The sequence below is a fragment of the Poromitra crassiceps genome (assembly GCF_964638095.1).
Source record: "Poromitra crassiceps genome assembly, chromosome: 9".
NCBI classification, from domain to species: domain Eukaryota; kingdom Metazoa; phylum Chordata; class Actinopteri; order Beryciformes; family Melamphaidae; genus Poromitra; species Poromitra crassiceps.
The window spans coordinates 29,853,186-29,873,185 of NC_139630.1; the positions used below are offsets into that span (position 1 = coordinate 29,853,186).

The following is a 20,000-nucleotide window of genomic DNA, read 5'->3' on the forward strand; positions in this document are numbered from 1 at the left end:
CTTGACTCGGATGACCCAAGAGTAAAGAGAGAGGGTTCAAATCCAAAGCCACACAAAACTTTGGGTTCATTTTGTGTCTTCTGTTAGGAGAAATTAGCAAACGGTGCAGAAATTTTAACTCCAGCAGTCTAGCAGGGTTAGGCTACGTACTGATATCTAAACCATTCATCCTCATCAACATTGAAACCAAGTTCATTTTTCCATGGCTGTTCGATATCTTTAACATTTAACATTATAGAAATGGGTTATAGATGTTTTAGTTGGATGTAGGAGAAGTAACCGCTCCACCTCTGATGCAGTAGCATTGGTATATTGAACATAGTTTTTTGGGTTATTATGAAATCTCGAACCTTGAGGTACCTGAAAAGCTGATGTACTGTATGTGGCGGTTGTATTTTTCTTGGAGTTGTTCAAAAGGCAATAAGGACGTATCCATCAGACATTGGGCCCTATCATCGCAAAAGCGGTAATTTTGCGTGCAATGACTTTGCGCTAAGAGCTTTGAAAAGCACCTCTTAAGTGCAAAAATACCCCGCTGTGCTCCGAAGTGCACCATAATCTCTGCGCTGCAGAGGAATTCCTTTTGGATAAGTCATTACGCACAAACATGCAACACCAGGACATCAAATTCGGCTGCTAAAATTGGGTAACAGCAGATTATTCAGTGAGGCAATCAACCATAATTCACTGAGAAACTTCTATCACATCACAAAGAGGGGTAAATGCCAAATTAATTGAGGAAACTTGGACATTGTAGCCTACTTGCAATGCACCTTCACCTATCCCATAACCTGGAGGGTCGTTGGGGCACCAGACGATCTGTCGACAAGCTCTCTCCATCTCTCTCTGTCCTCGGCACGGCAGCTCTCACTGTTTCGCTGAGTTTTAACTGAGTCCACTCTAAATCCTCCCATCTTTTCTTTTGTACCCCCCCCCCCCACACACACACACACACACGTTATTTCCAGTCAACAAAAGATGCCGAATTGCATCAAATCATAGATGTTTTTAACGGGTATAAGATGTGATGATGTTGTGAGATAGGGATAATATATACAGTCAATGGAGATAGGCCTATCCAAATTACGCATGGGGAGAATTACAGCGTATATTGCATGGCTCCTGCAAACTGTATTACAGGGACTGTGAGACGGAATCTGATTGGTTTGATTGATGTAATGCCCAGGCATTGCCAGGGAACACCTGTGAATAATTCTGCTGGTTAACAACCCCAAATACCATTTGCGCCGTGCATAAATGACTTGGCACGCCTCCAATTTGCGCTTGCACCCATTGTTGGGCTGAGTTACTTATCCCCGCCGAGAATTGCATCCCCACCATATTTCCGGGTTGTTTTAACTTTAAAAACAGGGAGGTGACGTCTACCTAGATAATTATATCATTTTTAACAGTTACGTTTCTGTATAAATCATTACATACGTGAGGTGGGGATGCGTTTGGCGGCGGCCGGGCTGGGGTGCAAAACTCGGCATAACACCTGGACACTTGTAGGCTACATGGCGGACTGCTATCGTCCCGGCAGGGACGAGAGCATAAGGCAGGCGTTAAGGCATGCAAACAGGTGCGCAAGCGCAAAAAGCGGATAGCGCCTGTACCAAGATAGGGTCCATTGTCCATTGTCAAATTTTGTAAAAAAAATATTTAATACTTTTGAGAGATGAGAACCTGTATGAAATCATTGTTTTGGTAGTGTTTAATGTTACTGTGAAAAATATATTAAGTGCTCGTGAAAAATAAAAGCCCTTCTTTTAAAAGACAGAACTGAGGAATAAAATATATTTAGGCCTAATGCTACTGAGAGATGGAAAGTACTGATATTAATTGAACGGGTGTTTACATGGTGTACATTGTGTTGTTGTGCAGATGCCCCTCACAGCTCCATCTACACCAAAGATGATGTGGAGCTCGGAGTGGAGAACCACCTCATCTGCCATGTGAGCGGGTTCTTCCCCGCTCCCGTCAAGGTCTACTGGACCAGGAACGACCAGAACGTGACTGAAGGAACCAGCCGCAACACCCCTTTCCCAAACAAAGACTTCACCTTCAACCAGGTCTCCAGGCTGAGGTTCATCCCACAGCTTGGAGACACCTACAGCTGTACTGTGGAGCACCAAGCCTTGAGCCGGCCGCGGACCCGATTCTGGGGTGACGCACCTTTATCTGTTAGCTAACACCAATCAGAACTACAGTGAGCTAACACCAACCAGCACTAGAGTTAGCTAACACCAACCAGAACTACAGTGAGCTAACACCAATCAGAACTACAGTTAGCTAACACCAACCAGCACTAGAGTTAGCTAACACCAACCAGAACTACAGTTAGCTAACACCAACCAGAACTACAGTTAGCTAACACCAACCAGCACTAGAGTTAGCTAACACCAACCAGAACTACAGTTAGCTAACACCAACCAGAACTACAGTGAGCTAACACCAACCAGAACTACAGTTAGCTAACACCAACCAGAACTACAGTGAGCTAGCACCAACCAGAACTACAGTTAGCTAACACCAACCAGAACTACAGTTAGCTAACACCAACCAGAACTACAGTGAGCTAGCACCAACCACAACTACAGTTAGCTAACACCAACCAGAACTACAGTTAGCTAACACCAACCAGAACTACAGTGAGCTAGCACCAACCACAACTACAGTTAGCTAACACCAACCAGAACTACAGTTAGCTAACACCAACCAGAACTACAGTGAGCTAGCACCAACCAGAACTACAGTTAGCTAACACCAACCAGAACTACAGTTAGCTAACACCAACCAGAACTACAGTGAGCTAGCACCAACCAGAACTACAGTTAGCTAACACCAACCAAAACTACACTTAGCTAACACCAACCAGCACTAGAGTTAGCTAACACCAACCAAAACTACAGTTAGCTAACACCAACAAAAACTACAGTTCGGTGACACCAAACCAAAATGGCAGTTAGCTAACACCAACAAAAACTACAGTTACCTAGCACCAACAAAAAATACTGTTAGCTAACACCAACCAAAACTACAATTAGCTAACACCAACCAAAAGTGGCGTACAGCTAACCAGCCAAACAAAACTTTGTGTTCCTGTGGGGGTCATCCCTATGTTCCCTGGGTCCTATGTTCCCCGGGTCCTATGTTCCCCGCTTTTCCCAAATAGGGTCCTATGTTCCCCGCTATGTTCCCTGGGAGAGGTTAGGTTTTGGGTTAGGGTCTGGGGGAGGTTAGGTTTAGGCGTGGGGGGTGGGAGAGGTTATGTTTTGGGTTAGGGTCTGGGGGAGGTTAGGTTTAGGGTTAGTGAAAAACGGGAAATATAGAACCCGGGGAACATAGAACCCGGGGAACATAGACATGATCCCTTCCTGTGTGTGTGTTGATGCGTTTGGTTCCTCCTCAGATGTGGAGCAGGAGCTGCCAGGGATCGGACCTGCAGTGTTTTGTGGAGTGGGTCTGACCGTGGCTGTGCTGGGCGTGGCCACAGGAACCTTCTTCCTCATCAAAGGAAATGAATGCAACTGATCAGTTATGATGATGTGAGGCGGGCTGAAGGAGCTGCGGTGGTTAATAGACTGCTTTCTGTCCTACTGCTTTAAACTGCTTCTCTCTGCTGTGTGGATCTGTAAATAAATTAAACCTTCTATCTGTATATTCTTTTAAGTAATGAATATTTACATTGTCACTATTTAACATTACAATATTAAAGCTTTCTAGAGTTAGTGAACAGTCAATCAATGCATTTATTATGCATATTTTTGTTAGGCCTATACTGTATAGGCGTGGTCACGGCTGCCTGAATGATGCTCAGATTATGGAAAAGTAGGCCTACAGCCTTTCCAAATAAAAAAAAGCATAGAATTCATGTTAGAAATAATATCATGAACACGTCTAGCTAGAGGGCATGGGACCGCCTTTTTGCTCATGGCATGGATGGGACACTGTGATGTGGTTACTGTACTGCTATAGGCTAATTGCTTCTTTTTCGCTTCTTTTTTTAAATATATATTATTATCCCAAATATGTTCATATATCATAGGCCTTGGAGTGTGTTAAATAAAGGACAAAATAACAACTACAGCTGCATGCATGGGAGTGAAGGATGTGACTTGTTTGGTTCTGCAATAATAAACAGATGTATGGTGAGAAAATGTCCATATTATAATTTAGAGTAACAGACATGTTGTGATGCTGTGTGTGTAAGTGAATGAAGGGGCTTAACATGTAACAGACATGACGACGATGACGACGACAACAACAACAACAACAATAATAGTGGTCAGTTGAGATATGATAGGTGTTAATAGAGAAGACTGATGCTATAAACTGTTATTGATGAATTAAGTAATAATATGAACTAGCTAGTTGTAGTAGACTAAATCATGCATAGGGAGTATACGTGCACAAGTTCTGACTGTCACTGCATTTCATGGCTTCAGTTTGGGGGGTGTTCATATAATTTGTGTTGTGAATTTAAAATTGTGTGCTTTGTGAATTTAACGTTGTGAGCTTTGTGTAATTAACAGTGTGTGCTTTTGCATTTTTTACAAGGTTTTTTACATCTGCATGTTTGTAGTTTCTACTTTACTTTACTTTACTTTATTGTTTATTTGGACAGGACAATGCACATTAAGAGACAGTTATACACGTACAGAATCATCCATATGGGACAACGGTAAAAGTGCCGGGGTTAGCCGAAGCTAATTTTCACCCACAGTCCTCGGGACATAAACAACTAAAAACTACAAGATAAATACAGAAAACAGGAATAAAAAAAGCAATATAATAAAAATGCACAAGGGATAAAAATACATACACAAGGGATAACAATACATACACGGAACAAAAGCAATACACACAAACAGATAAGATAATAAAATGATAAAATGCTAATGTGCCTTTTTAAATATTGTACGCTGGTGTACAGATGCTTGGGCGTGCAGTTTGGGCTGATGTGTCACAAAGTTAATCCCTTCAAATGGCTGTTTTTAAAATGATGTTGTGGCAACCATGTGGTTTTTAAGATGAGGAAATAAATGATGCCAGCGTCTTGCTGGGTCAACTTGACACTCCGTTCCTGTCGTCTCTTCAATGTAGAATTTTCTGTATGTGCATGTATGTCTGCTCCTTGACTGTGTCAGAGTGGAGTACTGCAGCCAATCTTGGAACCAAGGTTACTATAGTTAAAACTAGGTGTGGAGGATTTTTTTTCACTGAAATAAAATAGACTTCCAGGAAATTCTGATGATGAGATGTTTGCACTAATAAAAGCTGCAAATCTATCAGTGTGCTCCAGTCCCTCCTTTGTTTCCTGGAAGTTTGCTGTCCTCAAACTGAGAAGCACCTGGTTCAGCTGCATTTTGCTGGATGATGCATGGAGAACCCTTTTTCTTCTCAAGTAAAACTAATTGAAATGATATTAAGGGAGTATATATGACAAATGTTTATTAAAAAAAAGCAAATAATTGATTTTTCAAGTCTATTGGTCTTTTTTTCAATTTTGATGTCCCTCCAACTAAAGAGCACCTTCAAGGTCTACTCCACACTCCTGATATCCACCTGAGCACTTCTGTTTGCTGCTTGTTCTTCAAGCCTGCAGACAAAACTTTGATGACTTGGACTGGGACTCGGGCAATGGGGACTTGACTCGGACTGTTCTTTGGCGACTCGGACTCAGAACACTGAGGACTTGACTCGGACTCGAGACATATAGTGACTTGACTACAACCCTGTCTGGTACACTGTCGCATGCGTCCAGTTTAAACCAACAATTCACAACGAGACAAAAATCTTGCAGGGAAAATTGCAGCGGTGTAAACTGGCCCGTGTCATCTTGACTCCAGCTGGCTGATGGCGTCGCCAGAAATTCAGCTTATCAAGTTGCAGCGGCTGGTTACAAGTAGTTGCAAGTAGTTTCAGCCAGTCTGGTCGTGAATCTTTGGTGTGAACTGGGCTTTAAGCCTTGAATATACAGTACTCCAGAGAGAACACAAACACGCACGGACAGCAGCTGCAGACACCATGGATGTGTAGTAGTAGCCTAGTGGAGGGAACGAGCGAGCGGGAGAGAGAGAGAGCTAAGTCAGTTTAGGTTGGATTTGACAGACACTCGATGTCTGTCGAATATCCAACCTAAAAGTAACTTCTCCGTGGTGGAAAAACGCCTCTCTTCAAATTCGGGTCAGCAACCCACTTTGGGTCGCGACCCATAGTTTGGGAAATGCCGCTTTAATGCTCTCTGGCTCTGCCACCACCAGCCTTTAGGCTGGACTGTCTGCCTGGCAACAGGTGATGCTAGTCATGTGACCAGTGTGTAGCTCCTACATTGGTTTTTCTAGCAGGACTCAGTTGGAGTCTGTCAGAGTTTAGTGAACTCATCAGAGGAACATGGCTTCATCTGTTCTGCTCTTCTCCCTCCTCTTCATCAGTCTGTATGGAGCAGGTAGGATCAATACATCATCAATACCTGGAGCTGATCAGTAACTAGCTCATAATACTCTTCCGTTTGAATGTTCATATTATATTATATCTGTGAAAGATTGGTTTTACTTTTGTCTTTGATCTCTAGATGGATTTATGGAATGTGCAGTGGCGCGTTGTGTGTTCAACTCCACTGAGCTGAAGGACATAGAGTACATTTTCTCTTCATATTACAACAAGGTGGAGTTGTTCAGGTACAGCAGCACTGTGGGGAAATATGTTGGCTATGGTGAAGTGTTCATGAAGCAAGCAGACTACTGGAACAAGGATCCTGCACTGCTGAGGACGATGAAGGTTCAAAAGGAGGCATACTGCAAACCCAACAACTGGTACCCGAATATTCTGACTAAGACAGGTGAGCTGCTGCTCCTACATCCAACATCATCAAATACACCTCGATAATAAATGGTAAATGGTAAATGGCCTGCATTTATATAGCGCTTTACAATCAGTAGGTAGTCTACATTCACCCATTCATACGCCGATGGCGGCAGGCTGCCACGCAGGGTGCGGGAGCAAGGAGGGTTGGGTGTCTTGCCCAAGGACACAACGACGGCAGCTGGGAGGAGGCGGGGATCGAGCCGCCAACCCTTGCGTCATTGGCCGACCCGCTCTACCTCCTGAGCTAAAGCCGCCCCACTAATAATACACACATCACTGATTAAAGTAATACTATGGAGTCTGTATCTCTGTTTAAAATAATTTAATTTGAAAGATCAATTCAAACCTTACAAACCTTGTCAGCGTTTAGTGTTTCTACTGTTTCAATTTGAGTTGAAGTTTATTTTCATATCGAGTCTATTATGAAGTAGCCTACTTCTGTGTGTATGTCTGCTCTCAACCTCTTGTGACATCTATATTTGTTTTCTTACATCACAGTATGCTAAACTTATTATATATTTATCAGTTTATAGTTTCTCTATGGATCAGTCATTATCATTAAATATAAAAAAAAGTATTATTCACCATATTGAAGTATTTTAATATCTCTCTCTATGCATCTATGGAAATAATATTACTTCACTTTAAAGAACTATAAATCCTGAACTAGACTGAGCTCCGTGACACCGTCTGGTGGCAAAACACTGATGCCGTTTTGTCATTTCGCACTGCCTCTGTCCTCTTGTCTGCTCACACACACACACACACACACACACGCACACACGCACGCACGCACGCACACACACACACACACTGAACCAGGTGAAGATAATGTCTTACTTTTTTATATAGCTGTTTGTTTGGGATGAGAGTGAGAATTCCCATGCAGTGAACTGCAGAAACATTCGACAATGGGACCCTATGGAGCATGAGCTTGAGTGTCTGACTCTAGCCGGCTGACCCTGTTTTCTACAGTGGCAGTAATCTCTCTGGTGCTCCCAGCTAAAAGCCTTTCAGCTTCCAGCCAGCTGCTACCAAAAAAGTGAACTTTGTTACAGAAGAGACATTTATTTAGATAAAGTAATTATATCTATGTTTATTAAGGTTTATTTATTAAGGTTGAATTGGTTTAAGTTACTAGGCATCTCGCCTGCTATGCGCGCTCAACTCCTAAGCTCGCCCGCCCTGCAGCTCGCATACGCAGCTCGGCTGTTGCGTGGCCTCGCCTGCCCCCTCTCTCTCTCTCCCTCAGTCTCCCGCTCTCTCTCCTCTCTCTCTCTCTCCTCTCTCTCCCTCTCCCTCAGTCTCTCTCACTCTCCCTCAGTCTCTCTCCTTCGACATCATCAGTGATGTCCATGACATCATCACTGATGAGATAACTGATGACATAATTGATGACATCATCAGTGATGTTACAATGACATCACTGATGATGTCATCAGTGGGACATGGGACAGACAGAGAAACAGACAAACAGAGCCCTAGCTCCCATTTATATACTGATGATGATGATGATGATGATGATGATGATGATGATGATGTTAGCTTGAAGTCTATTAAGTTAACTTTCTGTTTTATCTTTGTTTAATTTGCCAAGGATCTTGGCTGGCAGCTGAATGGCCCAGGTCCAATTGAAGTGGAGGGGGGGGGGGGACATGTAAAATGACAATAATATCATGATCACAATTATTTCTGGGAAAATATATGGACCAACAAACAGTAGTTATCATGACAAGTCTAAGTACTGCAGTTATACGCACCGGAACTGCGGCTCCTGCATGACATCACTGGCTTGCTGGGGAAGAGAAGCAGGGTTGACTCTGCTTAGTCCTTGGATGGGAGACCATCTGGTGCTGGAAGTGGTGTTGGTGGACCAGTAGGAGGTGCTCTTCCCTCTTGTGAATAATCTCCCCAATGCCCCAGGGCAGAGGCAGGGCCTCTCTCCTGTGAGTGAGCACCGTTCTTCGGATGAGATGTTAAACCAAGGTCTTGACTCTCTTTAAAGATCCCGTCGGCACTCTTCGCAACCCTGGTGCCTTTACTAACTACTACTACTAATAATAATAATAATAACATTGTGTCCTACAGTTACACCCTCTGTCAGGCTGAGGTCAATGACGCCCGATGGTGGGAGGCACACGGCCATGCTGGTGTGCAGCGCCTACGACTTCTACCCCAAACTGATCCATGTGAGCTGGCTGAGAGACGGAAAGCACGTCACCTCTGATGTCACTTCCACTGACGAGATGGCGGACGGAGACTGGTACTACCAGATCCACGCCCACCTGGAGTACACCCCCAGGTGAGTCCAGATCCACTCGTATCTGGAGTACACCACCAGGTGAGTCCAGATCCACGCCCACCTGGAGTACACCCCCAGGTGAGTCCAGATCCACTCGTACCTGGAGTACACCCTCAGGTGAGTCCAGATCCACGCCCACCTGGAGGACACACCCAGGTGAGTCCAGATCCACGCCCACATGGAGTAGACCCTCAGGTGAGTCTAGTGTCACTGTTCCTACTTATACCTACCACAATGAATGCACTGTAATTCATATATAACCTACATAATGGTGAGCCAGGAGGATGTGATCATGTGACCTACATATGCGCTACAGGCTGTTGCTGTCAATACAACATAATTGTAGACATTCATTTTATTCTCTACCGTTTGTAGTTTGTAAATGCACAATCTCGGAACCCAAGAGTAAAAAAAAAAAAAATTGTTTTCCCTCTAACCTCTGGGAGCAGGCTCGTTTGAATACCTGAATAACCAGAACTCAAGGGTCTCCGCTCCCTGCAAGCTCTGCCATTGGCTCCGACAGACCGGCTCTGACCATTTATGGATTTCCTTTCCACTCAATCTCAAATAATGCCTCCGCCGCTGTAAAACAACAACGCTAGCTCGTTGCTACATGCTGAAAATAACAAGTTTAACTAGACACCATCCGCTCCATTTTGATTGGATAAAGCAGCATGTGAGCCTGCCCCCTATGAGCTCTGTTTTTTGGCTTTTCACTGAGCTTGCCGACAGATTTTCGATGCAAGTAGAAAGTCTGTCTCGAGAGATTAGTCAATGCAGATTTGATAAATCTTTGCAATATTAACAAGCTACGAAGTTGCTAAACCTGAAGTAGGCTACTTGTAGGAGGACAACAGGACAAACGTTTTGCCTGATTGTCCAATTTTTAGGACACACTCCATTGACTAAACAGGAGAAACTGATCAATATTGTTGAGGGACGATGATGTCATCTGATTTCAGATGATGAGGATGAAATGGTTACAGCCAGGTTACAGTAGAGGATGCTGCTGAGAGTTCAGAGGAGGCAGCATCAGCTGAAGACAATCAAGAGGGCAACCATCACAAATGATGCCCGAGGGGTGGAGCCTTTTGGGGGCGAAGTGTCTTGAGGACTATGGGTGAATTGTTTAGAGGACGAGGCCTCCTGGAGGTCTTTTCACGTTAAGATTGTCCTAATGTCTTTAAGTGAGGACATCATTTTGTGAGAAACCTACTTACTTTGTTTTCTTTTTTGTAATACAGTACTTAGTAAGTCCAAGTAATCCCAAATAGCAAAGAGAAACCAAAAATGCAAATGAAGGCTTGGGTCTCAGGAGGCTAAGCTTTTTCTTGGGATTCTTTTTTGGGCATTCTTGCCTTTATTAAACAGCACAGTAGGCAGACAGGAAAGGTGATGAGAGAGAGAGGGGATGACATGTGGCAAAGGACCTCCAGCCACCAGGACACACATTAAGATAGGCATTGACATGTGTTTTGATAACATTTCTATCAAGAAATGTGCACTTTATTTTTATCATCTTCATTCAGTGAATGGCTATTCCACTATAATGTTCAGGGGGCCACATTGTCAGAAAGCTAAGTTCCCGGCACACGGAAGAGGAAGTCTTGCCACGGACATCTACTATACAGCAGAAAACCCAAAATATCGTCCGTCTGTCTCAGAGTCATATTAGTCTTCAGACTGATAGACTTTGGGTGCCCAGATTGTCTTAATCATACCTTCATGGTCCATGGAGTTTTTAGTACATCTATTTTCTATTCAGAAAAACACAAATGAAAAACTGAAATAGAAGGCTCATTCTGTTTTGCTGGTCAGAAGGACTTGATTTTCCATTTATCATTTTGTAAAACAGAAAATGAAGTAGTAAAGTTGGCAACTGTAGCCTCTGGCATCAGAGCAGAGAGAGGGGGAGGGAGAAAGGAGGGAGAGAGAGAGAGAGAGAGGGGGCAGGGAAAGTCAGAGAGAGAGGGGTGAGTGAGAGACAGAGAGAGAGGGGGGGAGAGACAGAGAGAGAGGGGGAGGGAGAAAGGAGTGAGAGACAGAGAGAGAGCGGGGGGAGAGACAGAGAGTGAAGGGGAGGGAGAAAGGAGGGAGAGACAGAGAGAGATGGGGGGAGGCAGAGTCAGAGAGAGAGGGGGGAGGGAGAGAGGAGGAGGGAGAGACAGAGAGAGAGAGCTGCTTGGAAGTTGGAAAAACGTTGAGGCACGCTGAGTGGACATTAAACACAAGTGCGTGGACGGTTGCGCTAAACAGGTGCGCATGGGTTGCCAAGCAACCAAAGACAACAACTTTACATGTTTGTCCCTAGATCCATGTATGAAACTATAATATCTGTTATACTTAAACCAAGTCAATCTGCAGAATCCCCTTCAGATTATATATTTATAAGCTTAATTATTTGTGATAATACAATTATAACTAAACTTACAGTATAACTTCACATGTTTGTTAGTAATTATCTGAAATACAGTAATTTATTACCATCACAGTAAAACTGCCATATGTAGTCGCTTAACTTGCATGTGGAGCACAAAGATCTCGCTTGGATACATCCCTCTGTTTCACTTTCAGGCTGTGACATGCTTTCAGCACCAGTGACAGAGCTGAGAGACAGAGAGAGAGACAGAAAGAGACAGAGACAGAGACAGGCAGAGAGAGGCAGAGATAGAGAGACAGAGTGACACCAGTGACAGAGCTGAGAGACAGAGAGAGAGACAGAGACAGAAAGAGAGAGAGAGCGAGAGACAGACAGAGAGAGAGAGGCAGAGACAGAAAGAGACAGAGACACAAACACAGAGACAGAGACAGGCAGAGAGGGACAGACAGCAAGCGAGCCAGCTGATTCACATGCAGCACTTGACCCAAGCCAAGCAGGATTATTATTATTATTATTATTTTAGTCAACAGAACTGAGTGGTGGGCCAGTGAGACTTGATTGGTGGGCCAGTGAGACTTGATTGGTGGGCCAGAGTTGTCCCGCGGGCCACCAGTTGAATAGGCCTGGTATTCATCATTCAGGCTTTCTATTTGTATGCCGGTTGTTATGGACACACTGCTAGCTGAAACCATTGTAACCCTGCTGCAGCACATATATACTGTAGGTCACATGTCCTTACTCACGAGTACATGGGTTCAATTAATTATAGTCCACTTTTCATAAGTAAAATGTGGCAATAAACCAACGTGTGTGTGTGTGTGTGTGTGTGTGTGTGTGTGTGTGTGTGTGTGTGTGTGTGTGTGTGTGTGTGTGTGTGTGCGTGCACGCCTGTGTGTGTTGCAGGTCCGGAGAGATGATCTCCTGTGTCGTGGAGCACCCCGGCCTGCAGGAGCCTATTGTCCTGGACTGGGGTAACTGACTGTCTGTCTGTCTGTCTGCCTGCCTGCCTGTCTGTCTGTCTGTCTGTCTGTCTGTCTGTCTGTCTGTCTGTCTGTCTGTCTGTCTGTCTGTCTGTCTGCCTGTCTGCCTGCCTGTCTGTCTGTCTGTCTGCCTGCCTGTCTGTCTGCCTGCCTGTGTTTTTTTTTTTTTTTTTTTTTTGCACTCATATGCCTTGCTATATTTGTACTATGTCGTAAACGGAGTCCACAGCACAAGAATTTCACACGTGATACTTGTACCATGGAGTGACAATAATAAATCTTGAATCTTGAATCTTGCCTGCCTGCATGCCTGTCTGTCTGTCTGTCTGTCTGCCTGCCTGTCTGTCTGTCTGTATGTCTACCTGTGTCTCTCTACGTGTCTGTCTGTCTACCTGTCTGTCTGTCTGTCTGTCTATCTGTTGACCTGTCTCTCTCTCTCTCTCTCTCTCTCTCTCTCTCTGTCTCTCTCTCAACAGATCCGTCGATGCCTGAGAATGAGAGGAACAAGCTGGCCATTGGAGCCTCAGGACTGGCTCTGGGTCTGATCTTACCTCTGGCTGGATTCATCTACTACAAGAGGAAGGCGCAAGGTCACTTACATCATTATATTGCATCAATTCATGCTTTTTAAGCAGTGCAGCCACTTTGTGTGTGTGTGTGTGTGTGTGTGTGTGTGTGTGTGTGTGTGTGTGTGTGTGTGTGTGTGTGTGTGTGTGTGTGTGTGTGTGTGTGTGTGTGAGAGAGAGAGAGAGGGGTGTGTGTTTGTGTTCATACCTATTGGCTAAAAGGGGGGCGATAAGGGGAGAACATTTCTAAATACAGGATGGCAGAGGCAGAGGGCTGAAATTTGGCATGGATGTCAAATGTGTGAAGGTGTGTGTTGTGTTCATGCCGGGGAAGGGGGGGGGGGGGGGTCAAAATGCAGAGTAGCAGAGGCAGTGTGGGGTGAGTTGCCCCTAGCATCCTGCATTTTGGAAATTTGCATTTTTTTTTATATTAATTAATTAATTTATTTTTCCAGGGTCCAGGTCTAACCTGAAATTTAGACCAGTTTAGGCTAACCCGGTCTGTCTTCCTTTACTGAATGAATGGCTGCATTCAAATTGATGAATGATGACTGCATTCAAGAGAAACAAAAATGCCCTAAGTTAGTTCCTAACCACTTTTCCTTGACCTGGATGGAAAAGGTCACGAGTTCAAGGAAACATGTTCAGGATTCATACAGTAAGGACTTAGGAAAAGATAACCACGGTGCTAAGAGGATCCCACTGCACTGACACTAGGCCATGGAATTATAATAACGTGGGTCTGCCGTGGTGAAAGTAGACCCTTTTCACAGCAGCCGTTTTGAGGTGGAAAAGAGGGAACTAAAGCAGGTGTAACCAATACCATTAATGATGGTTCCATTCAATTTAGGTGTTCCAGTGCCAGGGCCCTCATTACTGTTATCGGTTACACCTGCTTTAGTTGCTGCTTTACCACCTCCTCCTTTACTGCACTGGTATTCACTAAGTCAGTGGTTCCCAACCTTTTTTGTCTTATGTACCCCTTGAGCTGTTTTTCCATGACAATAGTACCCCTCACTCATGCGTGTTGATGATTACATACAAGTAAATCTATACAAAATATGTTTCACTGAACTGCCGATGTTTGGGCTTTTTAGTTGTTGTTTTTTGCCATTATCAGTAGCAGAACAGTGTAGCAGTTGCCACTTGCCAGCAGAACTAGTTGCGGCACACACATCACATTTTAACACTGGGCTTATGAAATGACTGGGAATATATATATATATTTATTTATCATTTTGGAGGTAAATTGTATTCCCCAATCATTCCAAGTACCCCCTGCAAGCTACTCAAGTACCCCTAGGGGTACACGTACCCCTGGTTCACTGCACTAAGTTATAAATGAGAAAGACTACACACACAACCAATCATAAGTGACCTCATAACTTCTTCTCCCACCAGGCCATGTCAGTGTTGGTTGTTTTGTGTTTATATGACTGAATAACAGCCTCTTCTCTTCTTCTCTTGTGTTAAATCAGGACGGGTTCTGGTTCCCACTAACTGAGGTAGGAATCCTAACCTTTTTCCTGTTGTCTGTTTGTCTAATGGAAGGAAAATCAACTGGAATTCAACTTGCTTTCTTGTGTTTTCAGTGCTGCCACCTGCTGGAGAAGAGGAGCTGCTGTTTCTGTTTCAAGCCTTCTGCGATACGCTGCGCATGTGCTGTGAGATACATGATATTATGGTGATTTGTTTGATTTTTTCCTGAATTGATTTGTTTGCTTCTACCATGGGGCTATGTAGTTAAAAAAAAAAAGTTAATTTTTTTGTCTGTTTTAATTGTGTTTATTTTTCCGATTCCTGCCCGGCTCGATCTGCTCTGTGCAGCTTGACGCAGCTGATTGGGATCAGATGCAGCACAGTGCGTTTCAGAAGTGTCCCATTCATATAATAATGCTTACTCTTCAAAAACACGCGTCCCAAGCATTTAATAATGCTTATTCTTCAAAAACACGCTGTAGTTTTGATAGTATAAATTCATGTAACTGTAGAAGCTGAGTGTGGTGTGGACAGGTTATTTTGCTGACAAGGGGGTCAGCAACATCCCCGTCATCATCCCTACAAATCACCTAGTGGATATACACGATATAGCACATAATATAGTATGTGATGTATGGCACATACAGTACAGCACATATGATGTATGGCACATATATGTGATGTATGGCACAAACAGTGCATCACATATATGTGATGTATGGCACATACAGTACAGCACATATATGTGATGTATGGCACATACAGTACAGCACATATATGTAATGTATGGCACATACAGTACAGCACATATATGTGATGTATGGCACATACAGTGCAGCACATATATGTGATGTATGGCACATACAGTGCAGCACATGTATGTAGCATAACATGTATCTGAGGTGTATTTGTGATGTAAAGCTTCACTTCCTCTGTGACATGATTATTTTCCAGCGACTAACTTCCTCAAACTGATTCAGACTAAAGGAAGAACATTGGATCCTCCTGTCCTAAATGTCATCTGTAAAATCATATAATCAGCTGTTTCAATATGTTTTCTGAGTGTTAGATTCTTATATTTCTACTGGAGTGAGATGTCTTTTCCTACAATAAAGCTTTGGAAAACACTGTGTCACTTTGTTCTTTTAGCTTGAGACTGTCATGGTGCAGGTGTGGTGGTGAGGACCCAAATGTGGACAGTGACACAGAGACAGGAGCTAGTGCATAATTAGTGTTGGGCAAGTTACTTCTTTCAAAATGTAATATACTACATATTACTGGTTACTTTCATTTGAAAGTAATGTTACTTTACAATATTACTGTCTGTGTATTACAGTACTTTTGCATTACTTTCACCAAAATAACTGCAATAGTAGAACGACATCTCCACGGGGGAACCATGGCGAAAAATAATTTAAACCCTCTTGAAGTCAGTGTAACCCGTCCAAAATGCTAAATGTTATTATTTTCCTTTGTTATTGTCATCAGTTATTTGCATAAAAACACACAATTTGATTAGGACATGATTGTATCTTTATTTAAATATGTGCTTTGATAAAAACAAAACAAAAAAAACAACTTGTGTTACTTGACAAAGTAACTGGTATATTACTGAAATCCTATTGGTAATAAGTTATATTACTGAGTTACTGCTAAAAGTAATATATTCCATGTAATATATTACTTTTGTAATGAGTTACCCCCAACACTGTGCATAAGCAGGGTGTATTTAACAGGTAGAGCTCTTCAGAGAAAACAGTCAGACACATGACAGCAACAATGATCCGACAAGACTGACAGGGGAGACAAGACTTGATAAAGGCTATAGGAGGTGATTACAAAGTAGACACAGTTGGTGCAGACAGATCGAACATGGCACACAACTAAATGAACTAGACAAGGCACAAACACAAAAAATACATTTAAAGTCTAGACAGGATGGCAACAGTCTCTAAACAGTCTCAACCATGACAGAGACTCTCCTCATGTTTGTGTTTTCAGAAACATGTCTGCACCGCATCATATTAATGATCCATAGGAAGTCTCACATGTCATTGTGACATTTGTAGTTGTACATTTATTACATTTGTGTAACTGATTATGAAGCTATGTTCATATTTACAGCCTATTATTGATTATAGACCCATCAGCATCCATTACTGTAATATTCCATATCTTTATATTAACCTCTATAAATGATATTCACAAGCATCAATCCTGAAACATTCGTACATCATAACAAGAGTTATCTCAAGGCGCTTTACAAATAGAGCAGGTAGGAAACCAGGCTCTTCATTTTAGACCCAACAATTGAAACAATTCTCACATGCACTGGTGATTTTTCTTTTTTATAATTGTAATATTTTGGTGTTATAATCAGAATGTTATATGTACATTGTAACCTTAGAACCTTATCAATTCATGAGAGTGAACAGACAACATGCATATAGTTTAAATCAGTGATACTCAACATGCGGCCCGGGGTCCAGATGCGGCCCGCGATAGGGTGCTGACTGGCCCCCCAAACATTTTCTAATTCACAATGAAAACTAACATTGAATAAAGTTTGACTGAGCTCCAGCTAAATTGTCAAATATCACTGCCTGCTAGCCGCCCAGGCACTTACAGTATATGTACTCAACTATCTATCTATCTATCTATCTATCTATCTATCTATCTATCTATCTATCTATCTATCTATCTATCTATCTATCTATCTATCTATCTGTCTATCTATCTATCTATCTATCTATCTATCTATCTATCTATCTATCTATCTATCTATCTATCTATCCTGTGTGCACAAGAGATGTTTGGTTAATTTTCTTTTTGGAGAGAGCCTTTATTGATTCGTTTAGCAAGAGGGTTTACTCTGAATAGATTTGAGAACTGAATTGAAGTGAGCAAACTGAATTTCTAACTTTTGTTGTTTATTGTCATTGGGTGGGGGGGAACTACAATCCACTACAGAATAAAATAATATTATTAATATTTGTTTATTAACTGGCCCCTGGCCTCTTGTCATTTTGCAAAAGTGGCCCCTGGTGAAAGCAAGTTGAGTGTCCCTGGTTTAGATAAACAGCCAACTTACTAAGACAATTTTGGGTTCGGGCCAGGCTCGGCTCAGACAGAAAGGGCTCGGGTCAGGCTTGTTTTTTTGGGCCTGATCTAAGCTCTAATTTAGCATTACTTTAAAAATGTTTTATATTTTAATTATGTACCCCAATACATTTCACAAATCTAATACGTAACTTACGTGTTACCTATGTCGTCCCTGTCTTTGTCTGTCTTGTCTTTCATTCATTCAGATGTAGTCCCAATGCTACTGTGCTGTTTTCATAGTGCGGTGTGGAAAACAAAAATGACTTTTGAAACGTAAATGAGTTTTTTATACGTGATTTTCAGAAAACGCTTCAAAAGTCATAAAAGTGGACCTCATTTGTGAAGATTATCTCGCTGAACACAAACTTTGCTGTTTAATAAACTTTTGTTGACCACATACCTTAATTCATGCCTTTGAAATCCCCATACAAAAATCACATTGCCTTCCCCCCGTACGAACCAGGAAGTGCAGGAACTTCTGGGTAAGCCTACAAAAATACGTCAACCCTGCGGTACTGGTCAGGAGCCCATGGCATCACGTTTAACATGTGTAACCCTACTGTAACCCGTCCCACTTCAGACTCATCATCTGAGTAGAACAGTGGTTCTCAAACGGTTTTGCCAGTACTCCCTTTCCCTGATTTCTGAATCAAAGTATCCCCTTTACCCTACAAATTACAACATTTTGCTTAGAAAACTGCAAGAGGAAACTAGAGCATAATGATGCAATGAATGAATGATAACCCACCTTTTGAAGAATATAACATTACAAAATAAGAAATGGAGTGAAAGAGTTGCAATTAGCGCCTCCTGAGCAGATTTTTTAACGTTTCATTTATTTTCATGATTTATTCTGACATTTTTCCATTTTCCCTTTTCTCTCAAGTACCCCTTGTAGTACCTCCATGTACCCCTAGGGGTACACATACCCCAGTTTGTTAACCACTGCAGAGGATGCTGGTGAGAGTTCAGAGGAGGCAGCATCAGCTGAGGATGACCCCCCCCCCCCCACCCCTTCCAAACAGAAAGCGTCTGAGGAAGGGCCAGTGTGGCCCGAAACGTCACGCTGTGTTGAAAATAAAAAAAACCTAAACGGGAGCTCCTCGGTGTGCGGATTGTTTCTTTTTTCACTTTCAGAGTTGCAATTAGCGCCTCCTGAGCAGATTTATAACGTTTCATTTATTTTCATGATTTATTCTGACATTTTTTCATTTTCCCTTTTCTCTCAAGTACCCCTTGTAGTACCTCCATGTACCCCTAGGGGTACACATACCCCAATTTGTTACCCACTGCAGAGGATGTTGGTGAGAGTTCAGAGGAGGCAGCATCAGCTGAGGATGACCACCCCCCTCCAAACAACGTGAATATGATCTGATGATACGAAGCCTTTAGCCTGGACGCTTCCATCATCACCTGAGCTCACTCATCACTCATCATGTGCCAACAACACACTCATCATCACACACACACACACACACACACATCAGACTCAGGTGAGGTAATTCGTTTCGGCATGTGTGGAGGTAGAGCGGTTCGTTCCACTCATCGCTTTGGATAAAAGAGGTCGGTGGTTCGATCCTCGCCTCCTCCAGACTGATGTTGAAGTGTCCTTGGTGGGCAAGATACTGAACCCCAAATTGCTCCTGATGGCTGTGCCAGTACCCTGCATGGTAGCTTGTCACCATCGCTGTGTGAATGGGTGTGTGTGTGTGTGTGTGTGTGTGTGTGTGTGTGTGTGTGTGTGTGTGTGTGTGTGTGTGTGTGTGTGTGTGTGTGTGTGTGTGTGTGTGTGTGTGTGTGTGTGTGTGTGTAGGCGTTGTAAAAGGCTTTGGAGTTTAATGGTTATTTCAGAATCAGAATCAGCTTTATTGGCAAGTATCCTACACATACAAGGCATTTGACTCCGCTTTGCGTTGCTCTCAATGTACAGGTATCACACTCACACACTCAGAAGGTACTGTATGCACAGGCTAAAACAAAGGACAGGAGTGTATTTAAACATTTACATTAACTACTACTATCAATAATAAGTGTGTGAAAAGTGTCTATGTTATATGAAAGCTAAGAGCTGTTACAGTAAGAGCTGCTTCTCTTACGAGAACATTTGACTCTATTAATTTACTTTATATTATTCTCTTTAACTTCATTGTGCACCTTTGACTGTAAATTCATATTTATCACTCGGCTCCTTCTAATTCCTGTGTATATTATATTGGACTGCACTTAGATTTTCTCGTGTTTTTATCTTTCTATATATTTTGTCTTCTGACTATTGATGTGACCGCTATACTGCATAATTACACTAAGTCAAATTCCTCATA

The 20,000-nt window shown here is 42.7% G+C and overlaps 2 protein-coding genes across 2 annotated transcripts in view; both read left to right on the forward strand.

The window, feature by feature from the left end:
- Nucleotides 1–5,033, forward strand: part of LOC310782706 (H-2 class II histocompatibility antigen, A-U alpha chain-like) — a 12,865-nt gene extending 7,832 nt beyond the window's left edge. Inside the window, exons 4-5 of the mRNA XM_083643434.1 lie at nucleotides 1,885–2,166; nucleotides 3,413–5,033. Coding sequence (XP_083499560.1) covers nucleotides 1,885–2,166; nucleotides 3,413–3,534 — 404 coding nt within the window. The 3' untranslated portion in view covers nucleotides 3,535–5,033. The remainder of the gene's footprint in view (nucleotides 1–1,884; nucleotides 2,167–3,412) is intronic.
- A 1,349-nt stretch (nucleotides 5,034–6,382) lies between these two features.
- Nucleotides 6,383–15,622, forward strand: LOC310782705 (H-2 class II histocompatibility antigen, I-E beta chain-like). The gene is made up of 7 exons (XM_083643433.1): nucleotides 6,383–6,451; nucleotides 6,578–6,844; nucleotides 8,959–9,172; nucleotides 12,456–12,523; nucleotides 13,009–13,122; nucleotides 14,577–14,603; nucleotides 14,691–15,622. The coding sequence occupies exons 1-6, from the start codon at nucleotides 6,397–6,399 to the stop codon at nucleotides 14,600–14,602; spliced, it is 744 nt and encodes a 247-aa protein (XP_083499559.1). The 5' UTR covers nucleotides 6,383–6,396; the 3' UTR covers nucleotide 14,603; nucleotides 14,691–15,622.
- The last annotated feature ends 4,378 nt before the right edge of the window (nucleotides 15,623–20,000 follow it).

Bases quoted from the DNA above. Each gene is read 5' to 3' on its own strand.
- LOC310782705 (XM_083643433.1), top strand. From the start codon at position 6,397: ATGGCTTCATCTGTTCTGCTCTTCTCCCTCCTCTTCATCAGTCTGTAT. The intron at 6,452-6,577 runs GTAGGATCAATA...TTTGATCTCTAG, and splicing joins CATCAGTCTGTATGGAGCAG to ATGGATTTATGGAATGTGCA. The intron at 9,173-12,455 runs GTGAGTCCAGAT...TGTGTGTTGCAG, and splicing joins CACCTGGAGTACACCCCCAG to GTCCGGAGAGATGATCTCCT.